Below are 13982 nucleotides of genomic sequence, written 5' to 3'. Positions count from 1 at the left end.
ATCCATATATTTATATATTCTTAATTCCATTCCTTTACTTAGATTTGTGTGTATTAGGTATTTGTTGTGAAATTGTTAGATATTACTTTGCTGCACTGTCAGAACTAGAAGCACAAGTATTTCACTACACCCGCAATAACATCTGCTAAACATGTGTATGTGACCAATAAAATGTGATTTGATTTTGTATGTACCCACAATTCAATTGCCCTAAAAATATACTGGGGAAATGGAAAGAAATATAACTTACAGCTAGCTGTTGAAAATGTAATTCTGTGCGATAGCTTTCCCAAAGAGCCTCCTCAAATGCCACCCATGCCGCATCGCGCTCTTTGCTCAAGCTCATTTCTCTATTTGGTTGAACATGAAATCAAATTGAATTTGTCACATGCGCTGAATACAATAGGTGTAGACCTACAGTGAAATACTTACTTGGGCTCCTGAGTGGCACAGTAAGGCACTGCATGTGTAAGGCACTGCATCTCAGTGCAAGAGGCGTCCCTACAGTTCCTGGTTTGATTCCAGGCTGTATCACATCCGCCGTGATTGGGAGTCACATAGGGCGGCGCACAATTGGTCCGGGTTTGGCCGTCATTGTAAATAAGAATTTGTTCTTAACTGACTGGCCTAGTTAAATAAAATGTTAAAAAATGCACAAGCCCTTAACCAACAATGCAGTTTTAAGAAAAATAAGTGTTACGAAAGTACTTACTAAAATAAACTGAAGTAAAAAATAGATATATAAAAAATATAAAACAAAAAAATAAAGATTATTGTAAGTTAACGTAGATTTTTTGTTTAACCAAAATGTGTGATCATATACTGTGAGACACAATCAAATATATAATAGTAGATTCACACATGATAGAAGTGAATTGGTATACATTGTGGATGGTTGGTTTTCATTATCGTGGGAACTGCGTTATATTGTGCAAAAGACAAAGCTTCCACAGTTAACGCTCAAATGTTTTTGTTATTTATCTGCTTTAATTCATTAACATCTCAGGTGCAAACAAAGCTGGTATTATTATTTATGAACTAGGTGTATTCATATTTACACAATTGGTAAACAGACAGCAAAAAGAGAAATACAGTTTATGGTTTAAAATGTGCAGACACCTGTGTAATAATTTCTATGGGACACACACACACACAGGCCATAAATAAACTAGCTACTCCATCAAATATCTAATTAAAAGGAAAAATGGTTTATTCTGTTATGTACTCTGTGCAGAGTAATTGTTTAAGTTGGGTGAGTATTCAACACAAACACAAGTGTAATAAGAACGAACACAAAGGTCAGTTCCGGTAGAAATGATAAAACGTCAGTTCCGGTGCTACGGAATCATGCGATTGTGTTTCAGTCTGTCACTCACTGCCAGACACTTTTAAATCATGAAATAAATACCTTAAAAAATCAGATAAAAAGTATTTCCATGTGCTTACACGATTGATAGTATTGATTGTCTTTTTACATAATTAATAACGGCGAGCAGCTAGCTAAAAAGGTCCAATGTTCACTGGGGTTGCAACCGGCGGGAACCAAAAAGCTAACGTTAGCATACAAGCGACTGTTGGCCAGGGCGAATAAATATCACTTCCTGTCTACAAGATGAACGAATATACGTAACTGATTGAAATATATTATTTAGAATTATGCGGGCCGAAATACAGAAATTATACTAGATTATGTGTAATTTATTGTCCAATAATTTACCTCGTTCTCACTATAAAATAGCTAGCTTCAACCAAATAAGCATTTATGTTTATTTGTATTTATTGCACAAACTCAGGGCGCATCGAGTTTAGAGATTCAGAAGGGGCGTGGCATCAAAGGTGTTATTGATTTCGATGAATTTCCGCTATTAGTGCATACAAACATTGTGCTTATTTTTGACATATAGTACACACTTAATGAGAGACTGGGTTGCAACCCACCTATAAGTGTGACCGGTGATTTATATTGAAGAAGCAGTTTCTGCCTGTCTTTGACTGTAATGCATCATTGACACGGCATATACCTCCGCTACACTACTTTGATACGCATCCGTGGATTAAAAAGTGAGTATAAACAATGCCCACTGAAAAAAAGTGGGTACAGTATACGGCATACACTGTACCTACGTATAGTCTCCACCACACCACTGCTTCCTTGACATTCTTTGTCTGTCACCTTCAGCAATGAGTTGTCTTTTAATTATAGAACAGGCATAGCTCCCTGTATTCATGTATGTTAGAATTTGGTTACCATATTATTTGTCTGTGTTTGAACAGTTTGTGGCTCATTTCTGGTAATCCGAGTAGCCTGCTCTACCGCGCGACCAATGGGCGCGACATCTGTGCCGTGAGGACTGCGTTTGACACGCACGTGACGTCACTTTGTAGGCGGGTTTTTCATGGAAAGTGCTGGAAAAAACGAAGTACACCCAAAAGAGCTGACTGATATTCTTCCGTGAGAGTAAAAAGACCCATAATTTCCACATTTGTATACATTTTAATTTGCGGCAATTTCTTACTACACTGTCCGATTGATACAAAATGTGACATTATGGTTTAAAATCATATATGTTTCCTAATTCACGGTGTCCACAACTAAATGTTAAATATTTGCTTTGAATAAAGCTGTAGTCTGTCATCGTGCCATGTAATCAAAACTCAAAAACCGGCAGTTCAAACAACTATATATCTATTCCTTATCACGTCAATAGCCTTTCCAAAGATATTTCAGATAATTTACAAAATATTCCACACGCTTGAGAATGCAGAGGCAATTCAAGTCTCAAGTTTTAATGTCACATGCACAACTACAGTTAAATGCCTTTCTTGCAAACTCAAAACCCAACAATGCAATAATCAATAACAATGTAATACTAGAGAAAAAAACAAGAGACATAACAAATTTGAAGAACACAATAAGTACTCGTACTATAGACAGGGTCAATTCCAATATCATATGTACAATGTGCAGGGATACTGGAGTGATAGAGGTAGATATGTATAGGGGTAAAGTGACTAGGAATCAGGATTTAAGATAAACAAAGCAGCAGCTTGTATATAAGTGGGTGTGCATGGAGTCAGTCTAAATGTATGTGAGTGAGCAGATGGAGTGAGTGTGCAGGGCCCTGTGAGTGCATAAAGACACAAATATAAATAAAAATGTCAGTGAGGATACAAGGTTAACTCACAGTCTGTGTAGCTATTTCATGATGGAAATGGATGAAGATCATTATGAAAGAAAATGAAAAAATAACTATTACTTCAATGAAGTTATTCATATTTATTTTAACGTGACAAGCATTTACATGCAATTTAACTTAAGTGTTTGGTTCCTTCATAATTGTTGGAGATGCTGCACCCAAAGATGCCGCAACAACACAGCTGCGGATGGATACGTCCGCACAATCAAACACACAAGAGGGTATAAAGATATCGGTCTTTTAAAAGGAAATCCCTTTCTATTTTCCTGCGTCAGAGAGCAGAGGGGACTTGAGATATTGGCAGCATTTTATTCAAGAGAAGTCAACGGAACAAATAAAGGTATATATTAACGTCTTAACTCTTAAACGCAGCCATGTACTCATAGATTGATTTATCAAATCACTGCTCAACTAAAGTATTATTTTTGTCTATCGTAACGCGTTAGCATCTCTGGCTTGGTCCGGCATCCATCAGTCGAGAATGTTCGATTCAGTAACTGACGTTACTGTAGCTAGTTTACATACGTCTGCTACATTTTGCGTAGTTATATGATTAAATTCGTATTCCTTACTTATATACTAAATTATCTAACCGATATCCACATTTTGCGGCAATTTTGAGTCCCCACTCATTCGTCTCACCACACCTGGTTCTGTCTCATTCGTCCTCGATGTGTGTACTAATGGAAGTTAGCTAGATTGGTTCACTTTTGGAAAAGCACATTTAGAGGCTAACGTGACTTAACTAAATAATGTTAACTTGGTAACGTTAAGTCGGCGTAGACCTTGTCGATAACAGGATTGGCTATCGTACTAACTGTCAACGTTTCGCTCAGCAGCCATTTGCTAGCTTTCGTTTTCCGTCTGGCCAATGCAGCTAACGTTAGCTGGCACTGGGTAACGTTAGCTAGCTACACCTGCATGGTTTCTGATACTTTACAAATTGTTGCAGTCAGTTTAGTGACCATTTGACCTGCCCTGAAGTTGGCATTGGTTGTGCCATGAACCTTCTGAATGTAGTTAAACATTGTGTGCAATGGTTGACCTTGTCCTTTATGACTCCAGTAACGTGAATTGTACATTGCGGACACAGGCAGCATGACTTCGCGAGACGGTACGCTAGCTAACATTAGCTACTTCCTCGTGCATTTCTAGCACTGCGGAATCGTCGTCACCTTTGATATTAGCGAGTCGATATCCACGTGCGGACTAATTCAATTTCGGTTAACGTTCTGGAAGTCAATTTGGAGTAGAATTCTTTACGCATTCCCTGAAATCCTTCCACCGAATTTGTGAAACACGTGCTGGCAACGTCTATTGTCTCCTGTATGTCGCCATGTTGGCTGCTAGTTCCTCAACCTCCAGTAGTTGGTTAATCACGATGAATTTACATTTTAAAAATGTAACCTTTTTTTAGCTAGGCAAGTCAGTTAAGAGCAAATTCCTTTTCACAATGACGGCCTACGCCAGATTTGGACGAGGCTGGCGTAGGCCGTCATTGTGAAAAGGAATTTGCTCTTAACTGACTTGCCTTATGGGACTCCCTTGTGATGCAACCTGGATTCGAACCAGGTTGTCTGTCGTGACGCCTCGAGCGCCGAAGAGCAGTGCCTTTGACCACTGCGCCACTCTGGAGCCCCATGAAATGGCACTTGTTAATGCCCAAATTGGCATTTCTTGTATTGAGGCATTTGAGTCAATAATGCAGTCAGATTGGCATGGCCATTAACCCCGTTAGATTTGAGGACTGCTATGGAGGTGTTAAATGACTAATTTGCACCGAAGGCAATGAACTCCCCTTGTTACTAATGGCACTAGAATATGCATTTAATTTAAATCTGTACTTCCTATATTTGGGCGTTTTCCAGATTTCATAACATTGCTGCTTTTGCCCCCAGATGCCTGAAGAAATGCGCCAAGAGGAGGAGGCTGAGACCTTTGCCTTCCAGGCAGAGATCGCTCAGCTCATGTCCCTGATCATCAACACCTTTTATTCCAACAAGGAAATCTTCCTCAGGGAGTTGATTTCCAATGCATCTGATGTAAGTGAGAAGGTTGGCGTTTGGCCCCATGTTGAATATGTTGTGAAACACCCCACTTTGGACTGATGGAGTGATATTTGATGCTGACATTTATTTCATTCAATGTCTTTCAGGCTTTGGACAAAATCCGATACGAAAGTCTGACGGACCCCACCAAGCTGGACAACGGCAAGGAACTGAAGATTGACGTCATCCCCAACGTGGAGGAGCGCACCCTGACCCTAATCGACACTGGAATTGGCATGACCAAAGCTGACCTCATCAACAACCTGGGAACCATCGCGAAGTCTGGCACCAAGGCCTTCATGGAGGCCCTGCAGGTATGTCAATTGGATTACAGAAATATTCGCATATGCATTCAAATACTATACAGGGAGAGAACATGTTGTGATTAATTATTTCCCTCTTTGCTAGGCTGGAGCTGATATCTCCATGATTGGGCAGTTTGGCGTGGGTTTCTACTCTGCCTACCTGGTGGCCGAGAGGGTGACTGTCATCACTAAGCACAACGATGATGAGCAGTACATCTGGGAGTCCTCAGCCGGAGGCTCCTTCACAGTCAAGGTCGACACTGGTATGTGTCCCATTCAATGAAAGCTGGGTTCGGGGCGTTGCGCACAACAGAACAATGAGGAAAAAACAAAGTACATCTGTTTTTAGACGGTATAGTGGATTAAAGGTGTTCTTACACTACGTGTATTGTAGTGATGACAAAATTGGTAAATGGATTTCTATGGTGTAATTAATTTCCAGGGGAGCCCATGTTGCGTGGAACTAAGGTGATTCTGCACATGAAGGAGGACCAGACGGAGTATGTTGAGGAGAAGAGGGTCAAGGAGGTGGTCAAGAAGCACTCTCAGTTCATTGGATATCCCATCACCCTCTTCGTAAGTATATGTATGGAAGTATTTGACAGGTGTGATTAGTGACCACTTTCGGTAGGTGTGGCTGAGGATACAGTAGTAAGGGGAAGTTTGTTTTATATATTTTTATTGAATGATTCAAACTAAATTGCTCCCTTTGTTTCTGTGCAGGTTGAGAAGGAGCGTGAAAAGGAGATCAGTGACGATGAGGCCGAGGAGGAGGAGAAGGCCGAGAAGGAGGAGAAAGAGGAGAAGGAGGCAGAGGACAAGCCCAAGATTGAGGATGTGGGCTCTGATGACGAGGAGGACTCCAAAGACAAGGACAAGAAAAAGACCAAGAAGATCAAGGAGAAGTACATTGACCAGGAGGAGCTGAACAAGACCAAGCCCATTTGGACCAGAAACCCTGACGACATCACCATGGAGGAGTACGGAGAGTTCTACAAGAGCCTGACCAATGACTGGGAGGAACACCTGGCTGTCAAGGTACGAACATTGAAATTTAGAAATTGCGACAAAATCAAAATAGTTTCCTGTGGTTGCCCAGATGGCCTGGTCCCAGATCTGTTTGTTGTGTAGCCAACTCCTATGGTCTGTGGGAATAACTATAAGCACACAGATCTGAGAACAGGGTAAGGTGATGTGAGTATATTTAACTCTCCTGCGTCTTCCCTTCTGCAGCACTTTTCAGTGGAGGGCCAGCTGGAGTTCCGTGCTCTCCTCTTTATCCCCCGTCGCGCACCCTTCGACCTCTTTGAGAACAAGAAGAAGAAGAACAACATCAAGCTGTATGTCAGGAGGGTCTTCATCATGGACAGCTGTGAGGAGCTCATCCCGGAGTACCTGAGTAAGTAACCCAGTCTTCATGTCTTTTTCAGCCTGATGAAATACCTCTGGCCACAGGCTATTGCAGGGCCACTGAATGCAAAGGCAGCACTGTCTCAATGTTTTTTACATATAGGCTAATGCCAAGGGCTGACAATGCTGCTCTGAAATAGTTGGCTACTAGTCTGTTCTCTTTAGCCTACTTATGATGTATATTAGTGTATTTTACACAGGTTATTTCTATATTGAAGTGCTATAAAAGGGAAAATCATGTCTGTCTGTGTTTCCCTCCCCTGCAGACTTTGTGCGTGGTGTGGTAGACTCTGAGGATCTCCCCCTGAACATCTCCCGAGAGATGCTGCAGCAGAGCAAGATCCTCAAGGTGATCCGCAAGAACATCGTCAAGAAGTGTATGGAGCTGTTCGGCGAGCTGGCAGAGGACAGGGAGAACTACAACAAGTTCTATGATGGCTTCTCCAAGAACCTCAAGGTAACTATTGTGTATGTCAGGAGAAGGGTATGGACTTGAGAAAATAATTATGATTGTCTTTTGAACTGAAATTGTTTTGCTACTAATAACTATACTTGTCCTCTCCTGCAATTGCTGTCATTTGGTGTTCTTCAGTGAATCAGGTGTACCTCACTGGGTATTAAACAAAGGCTTACCTAGAGTAGATTCCTTTCTAGCAATGTAGTTTGCCCAATTTCTTAATAGCAATATTAGTGATATCTTGCTAGGGCTAGTTGCTGTACTGCATTCCAAACAGGAGCCAGCCTCTCTAGTGTTGTAGAACCATCAATAATATTTAGACTGGCTTCAGGACCCACAAAGTTCCATAAGCTAAATGAGTGCATAACTTCCCTGGGCAGTAGTTTAATGTCTAATGGCCTCATGTTGACTACCAGATTATACTAATGGTCATTGTTTCTCTACAGCTGGGCATCCATGAGGACTCCCAGAACCGCAAGAAGCTGTCAGAGCTGCTGCGCTACCACAGCTCTCAGTCAGGAGACGAGCTGACCTCCCTCACGGAGTACCTCACCCGCATGAAGGACAACCAGAAATCCATCTATTACATCACTGGTGGGTCTAGTTAGCCATTTCTCCCCAATAAAGTAGAGCCCCAAACCCAGGGGCAGACAGTGAATTATTGAAGTTGACTGACACTGTATATATATATTTTTTTTAGGTGAGAGCAAGGACCAGGTGGCCAACTCTGCTTTTGTGGAGCGTGTGCGCAAGCGAGGATTCGAGGTCCTGTACATGACGGAGCCCATTGACGAGTACTGTGTCCAGCAGCTGAAGGAGTTTGACGGAAAGACCCTGGTCTCCGTGACCAAGGAGGGCCTGGAGCTGCCGGAGGACGAGGAGGAAAAGAAGAAGATGGATGAGGACAAGACAAAGTTTGAGAACCTCTGCAAGCTCATGAAGGAGATCCTGGACAAGAAAGTAGAGAAGGTAGGTGACTGGACCAACCTATGATTTCAGAAATGATTTAATGATTTTCTGGTATTTGATCTATTTTAGAATGCCACAGTTGATGTTTTACCTTGTATTTCTGGTTGTGAACAGGTGCCCTAGTTCATCATTAGTTAATATTGATCCCGGTGAGTCCATGTAGTCTGGGGTGGTCCTGTTGGGCTCCTGTGGTGTGTTGTGACGCTGATCACTTTGGCATTGAGTGGGAATGCTGTAGTTTTTGTCCCCAGGTGTTTGTGGCATTACCCAGAGACTAGAATACGTTGTGAATTTGAAGCAGTGATTGCGTGTGGCGATAACATTCTAACACTATCATTCAGACTTGAGAATTTGCCCATTTCTGACTAAATTTTGATGTGCTATTTGGGTGATATCTAACCAGACTGCATGATATTTAACTGGATTTTGTCCATTTTAAAACATCTTGACTAAATTAAGTTACACTGGTTCTTGCCAAACTAATCTCCCATGCTGTTACCACGTGAACTAACGCTGCTTGGTGTTCCACCAGGTGACCGTGTCAAACAGGCTGGTGTCGTCGCCCTGCTGCATTGTGACCAGCACGTATGGCTGGACGGCCAACATGGAGAGGATCATGAAGGCGCAGGCCCTGAGGGACAACTCCACCATGGGCTACATGATGGCCAAGAAACACCTGGAGATCAACCCAGACCACCCCATCGTGGAGACCCTGAGGCAGAAGGCTGACCTGGACAAGAACGACAAGGCGGTGAAGGACCTGGTAATCCTGCTTTTCGAGACCGCTCTGCTCTCCTCTGGCTTCAGCCTGGATGACCCTCAAACTCACTCCAACCGTATCTACAGGATGATCAAGCTGGGCCTGGGTGAGGATGCACGCAACTGTGGGAGGGGGTGAATGAAGGTCAATAATGAAGGTCGTCTTAGTTGATTATAATTGAAATGTATGCTGATCTAATGTTTCCCCCCCCAGGAATCGATGACGACGAAGTGATCCCTGAGGAGCCCACCTCCGCGCCTGCCCCAGATGAGATCCCACCTCTAGAGGGAGACGATGATGCATCACGCATGGAGGAAGTGGATTAAATGCCACTTAAAATCTACTCCTTATATAGCCTCACGTTTTCCAATCGAACATGTTTATTTGCCCTTTTTTAAATGGGTAACCTGGTCAGTGTCCTTTATGGTATAAAAAGTCTTAATTCTAGAAATGCGGTTCATTTGTTGTACAAGCTGTATGTAATAGTTAATGGTGGGCAACGCATCTGGAAAAAACAGTACCCTGTTGCACTGAGTTTTAAATATTGGACTGGTAGATGTGTGTGAACAATGGGAAATGAAACATTCCATTACTGACACGGTGTTGGGTTGGTTCTCATGTGCAACATAACATGCACGCTGCATGGAGAGTTGACTGCAAGGTTCCTTTGCCTGAGTTCAGACCTGTCTGTATTCAGTCTTTGTTTTGCAGAAATTAAAAGATGTAATACCTTAAACGTTCTATTTTGCTGTCTGGACTACTTTGTTCTACAAAACATTAGAAACTGCACCTGCAGGGTTTTGTTGAAAATGAGGAGCAATTAATGTCCGATCCCCAGTTCAACCACTAGGTGTCACTGTTTCTAAGGGCCAGGTTTAATAAGTAACAGTTGACACTAGTCTAAACTACTGCACAAATCGGGGGAGTTTTTTTTTTTTAGGGGAGCACAGGCAAACTGGCTTAATTTTGGCATACTTCTGATTTAGAATGGAATCTTGACTACAGAACAGATGCTGGCAATTGTGATTTAGAGGGTTCATTAGTGGTGAACAACCCTCTTTACAGTTTGAGGCTAGAGAAATGCAACCATTAAAATTCAGACTGCTAACTACAACTGACCAGCCATGATATCAAAATTATAGGTAACACTGGTCTCAATGGGTTAGACGAGTATAACAAGCATTGGGTTCTGATAAGACTGTTTAAAAAAAAAAAAAATTTAACCCTCTTCGGGATTGGTAAACAAATTAATTTCCCAGGACTGACATCAGATATTGGTAGAAAGCTTATTCTTGGAAATCAAACAGCACTGTCCAATTTACAGTGAAAGAATACCATGCTATTGTAGTGCACAATTTTGAACGTAAGTTAAATTAGACATATTTGGGCAGTCTTGATGCAATGGTTCTTTAGGTCTGTCAAACTGCCATCTAGTGGCATGTATTTTGCCCCTGGGATGGAATAATACATTACAGCCTTACATTTCAAAGATGATGGTACAAAAAAATAACTCTTTCACCAGATTGACTGTTCTCCTACATTCCTTTCAAATTTCCACAAACCGGAATTTTTTTTCCTTGCTTCAGGCAGTTATACCCTTAAGCGGTTAACTGACTTGCCTAGTTAAAGGTAAAATAAAACTTTCTGCTTTGTCATTGGGATATAGTGTAGATTTTCCCAATCTAATCCAACTTTAAAGGCTGTAACATGTTGAAAGTCACAGGTCCAAATACTTTCCGAAGGCACCCAGTGTTTCTCAAACGCCACTGCCTCGTGCTTAGTTAAGAACAAATTCTTAATTTCAATGACTGCCTAGGAATGGGGTGAACTGCCTGTTCAGGGGCAGAACGACAGATTTGTACCTTGTTAGCTCGGGGGTTTGAACTTGCCGGAAGGTTGCAAGTTACTAGTCCAACGCTCTAACCACTAGGCTACCCTGCTATAAACTCACATTTACATTAGTATTCAGACCCTTTACTTGGTACTTTGGCAGTGATTACAGCATTGACTCTTGAATATACAAGCTTGGCACACCTGTATTTGAGTTCCTCCTATTCTATGCAGATCTCAATCTGTATGGTTGGATGGGGAGCATTGTTGTACAACTATTTTCAGGTCTCTCCAGAGATGTTAAATCGAGTTCACATCCAGGCTCTGGCTGGACTACTCAAGGACTTGGTGCCCTTCCCCAGATCTGTGTCTCAGAGCTCTATGGACAATTCTTTGACTTTGTTTTTGCTCTGACGTGCACTGTCAACTGTGGGACCATATATAGACAGGTGTGCCATTCCAAATCATGTCCAATCAATTGAATTTACCACAGGACTTCAATCAAGTTGTAGAAACAGGATGTACTCAATTTTGAGTCTCATAGCAAAGGGTCTGAATACTTATTTACATAAGGTATTTTAATACATTTGTAAAAAATGTAACCTGTTTTTATTTTGTCATTATTGGGTATTGTGTGTAGATTGCTGAGAAAATTTAATCCATTTTAGAAGAAGGCCGTAACGTAACAAAAATGTGGAGAAAAAAATCAAGGGGTTTGAATACTTTACAAAGGCACTGTAAATCAGTGGATGAAGCAACTTCAGATTGTCTCTAAGTTGGACCTTGCATAAAACTGTCTAGAATATATGTTTTCAACTTGAACCATAATGGTAGTGGTTCACACCCTGCAAATGTCTCCGTTGTCACTCAAGGCATTAACACACAAAGATATGTTATTGAGGTTATGAGTTATTCATACAATCAATGAGAATCATGAAAAAGTCAGGGTGGATTCTTTGAAATCACATGGTTTGTAGTATATTGCAGAGGCCTAGTGAGGGGGTGGAGATAAATGTAGATTTGCAGTTTTCAGCTGATGTATGGAGGAAATGTGTTCACTTGTGTGGGTGTCTTACTCGCGTCTGACCCCTGGCCACTTCTCAGTCATTCTGATACTGAAGGGTCTAACCAAGCGAGTGACAGAAACAATGGAGACCCTCTGCTAGGCTACTATGAATATCAATGGAGTGAAAAGATAATGCAGTAGTAAATTAAAAGTTTAAATGGACAGTACATACTGATGGGGAGGGACTTTTAGACAACGTTTCAATTAGCCTTTTACTACTGCAACTAGAGATTTCACATGTAAAGATTTAACTCATGTGACTTCTCTGCTTCAACAAATGACTTCCTGTGGAACTTGTTCTTCTAAAAGATCTGTGGTTGTCTTCACACTCTTGGTGGTGACAAAATGTGTCCCCAAGTAGGTGATTATGTTCATTCACACTGTACCACACCTCCCTACATGATCTATAGAAATGATAACTCAAGATCTGATTAAAGAAATGTCATCATGGGGGTGATGAAGGTCAATTATGTCGGGCAATTGCTGAGCACCCTGTGGTTGATTCTGAATGGCGTGATTTAAAAAAACTGCTCAAAGTAACGTGTGTGATATTTGCTTTACAGTAAATTGAAACCACAAGATGCAATATAAGGAGCACAACTTGCACCCCACAAGATTACAATTTGTCTTTGTCAATGTACACGGTATCGTCACTGCGGCTCTCTTGCACGATACCAGTGTTGTATTTAGGTTTCCATTACGTTTATGAGCCCTGAGAATGAGTAGACCTGAAAGGATAGAGAATCTAAATAGAATAGCTTAAATCAGAGATTACTATCTTCAATATCTGAAGGAGGAAATATTTGATTACGCACGCTGATAAGTTATCTAAAACATCACAGACAGGAAACTGATCAACCCTAAAGAAGCGGCTGCAATTCAGATGACATAACCAGAGAGGTGACCTAAAATATATGACACAAGAACTGGACCCACCAACTACTAACCTTTACAGTTGGGTGGAAGGAGATGTAGAACATTACACACAGAGCATAACACTTCACATCTGTTTTGTTCCACTACTACAGTAAGCATAATCACTAGTTAACCCTTTCCTGCCACTCACAGTGAAAGCTTGTAGTGACTGGTTGGTTTCCCCAGGAGTGGGAAGGTTAACTGAGGGTTGGCTGAGGGTTGTGTGTGTGTGTGTAGCCTTTTGCCCCTTTACACCAGTGAAGAGGCATGGAGATGCTCACGTCACCACACACTGATCCGGACGGTTTGGGAGTAGGAGGTGTTGTAATGACAGCCCGGGGGTTCCCCCCATATGGCTGTGTGTATATGTGGATGTCACACTGATAAAATAATGTGACAAATATCACACACTACCATAATAGCTTTAAATCAACACCACACACTAACAGCCAGCTTATGGAGAAGATTATCATTCTGTTCTCTGGTAATCTAGTTTACACACAATGACCACATTTTACTGACTCCTTGACGTGAGAACTACACTGGATCAGGATAGCACCAAATTTTCCTTAGGTTATAATAGTTTAATATCAAGAGGTCATGACCTTTTAAAGGTCAATAATCAATATGTGCAAGAGGAAATAATGTATCACTAGTGTAGTCAGCCCCCCTAGGGCACAGCAACATCTCATAGCACCCTCTGACCTTTTCACACAAAAAACAACCCATTCAAGGTGGAAATTACACATACATCCATTCCAAGTGTTAACTTCATGTATTTAAATGAATTTAAAATATTTTAATGATCAATCCAGCCTACTAGTTGAAATACTACAAAGGATAAAAACAGAAAGTACCGGTTACATGTAGTTCCACGCCAAAGCCCAAGACTGTCCAATCCATCCTTCACATTCCTGAGAGAGAACATCAACCACCATCACCATCCATTCAGGCCACATTAAAACATTCACACATCAAAAAGCAGATATCAACAGCACGGCTCTCCCCAAAATAAGCACATCATT

General features: G+C 41.4%; 1 protein-coding gene across 2 annotated transcripts; it reads left to right on the top strand.

Annotated features, from left to right (window-relative positions):
* The first annotated feature begins 3385 nt into the window (after window positions 1–3385).
* On the top strand, window positions 3386–9889 carry hsp90ab1 (heat shock protein 90, alpha (cytosolic), class B member 1). 2 transcript variants are annotated; one of them, XM_021611214.2, is made up of 12 exons: window positions 3386–3537; window positions 5096–5239; window positions 5353–5559; window positions 5654–5813; window positions 5993–6126; window positions 6274–6588; window positions 6784–6949; window positions 7227–7417; window positions 7864–8011; window positions 8118–8386; window positions 8501–8535; window positions 8919–9022. In XM_021611214.2, the coding sequence occupies exons 2-11, from the start codon at window positions 5096–5098 to the stop codon at window positions 8507–8509; spliced, it is 1743 nt and encodes a 580-aa protein (XP_021466889.1). In that variant the 5' UTR covers window positions 3386–3537; the 3' UTR covers window positions 8510–8535; window positions 8919–9022.
* Window positions 9890–13982: the final 4093 nt, after the last annotated feature.

The sequence above is a fragment of the Oncorhynchus mykiss genome, chromosome 8 (assembly GCF_013265735.2).
Source record: "Oncorhynchus mykiss isolate Arlee chromosome 8, USDA_OmykA_1.1, whole genome shotgun sequence".
In the NCBI taxonomy this organism is placed as follows: domain Eukaryota; kingdom Metazoa; phylum Chordata; class Actinopteri; order Salmoniformes; family Salmonidae; genus Oncorhynchus; species Oncorhynchus mykiss.
The sequence above is the reverse complement of the archived record's forward strand: the minus strand, read 5'-3'. Positions and strand labels throughout refer to the sequence as shown.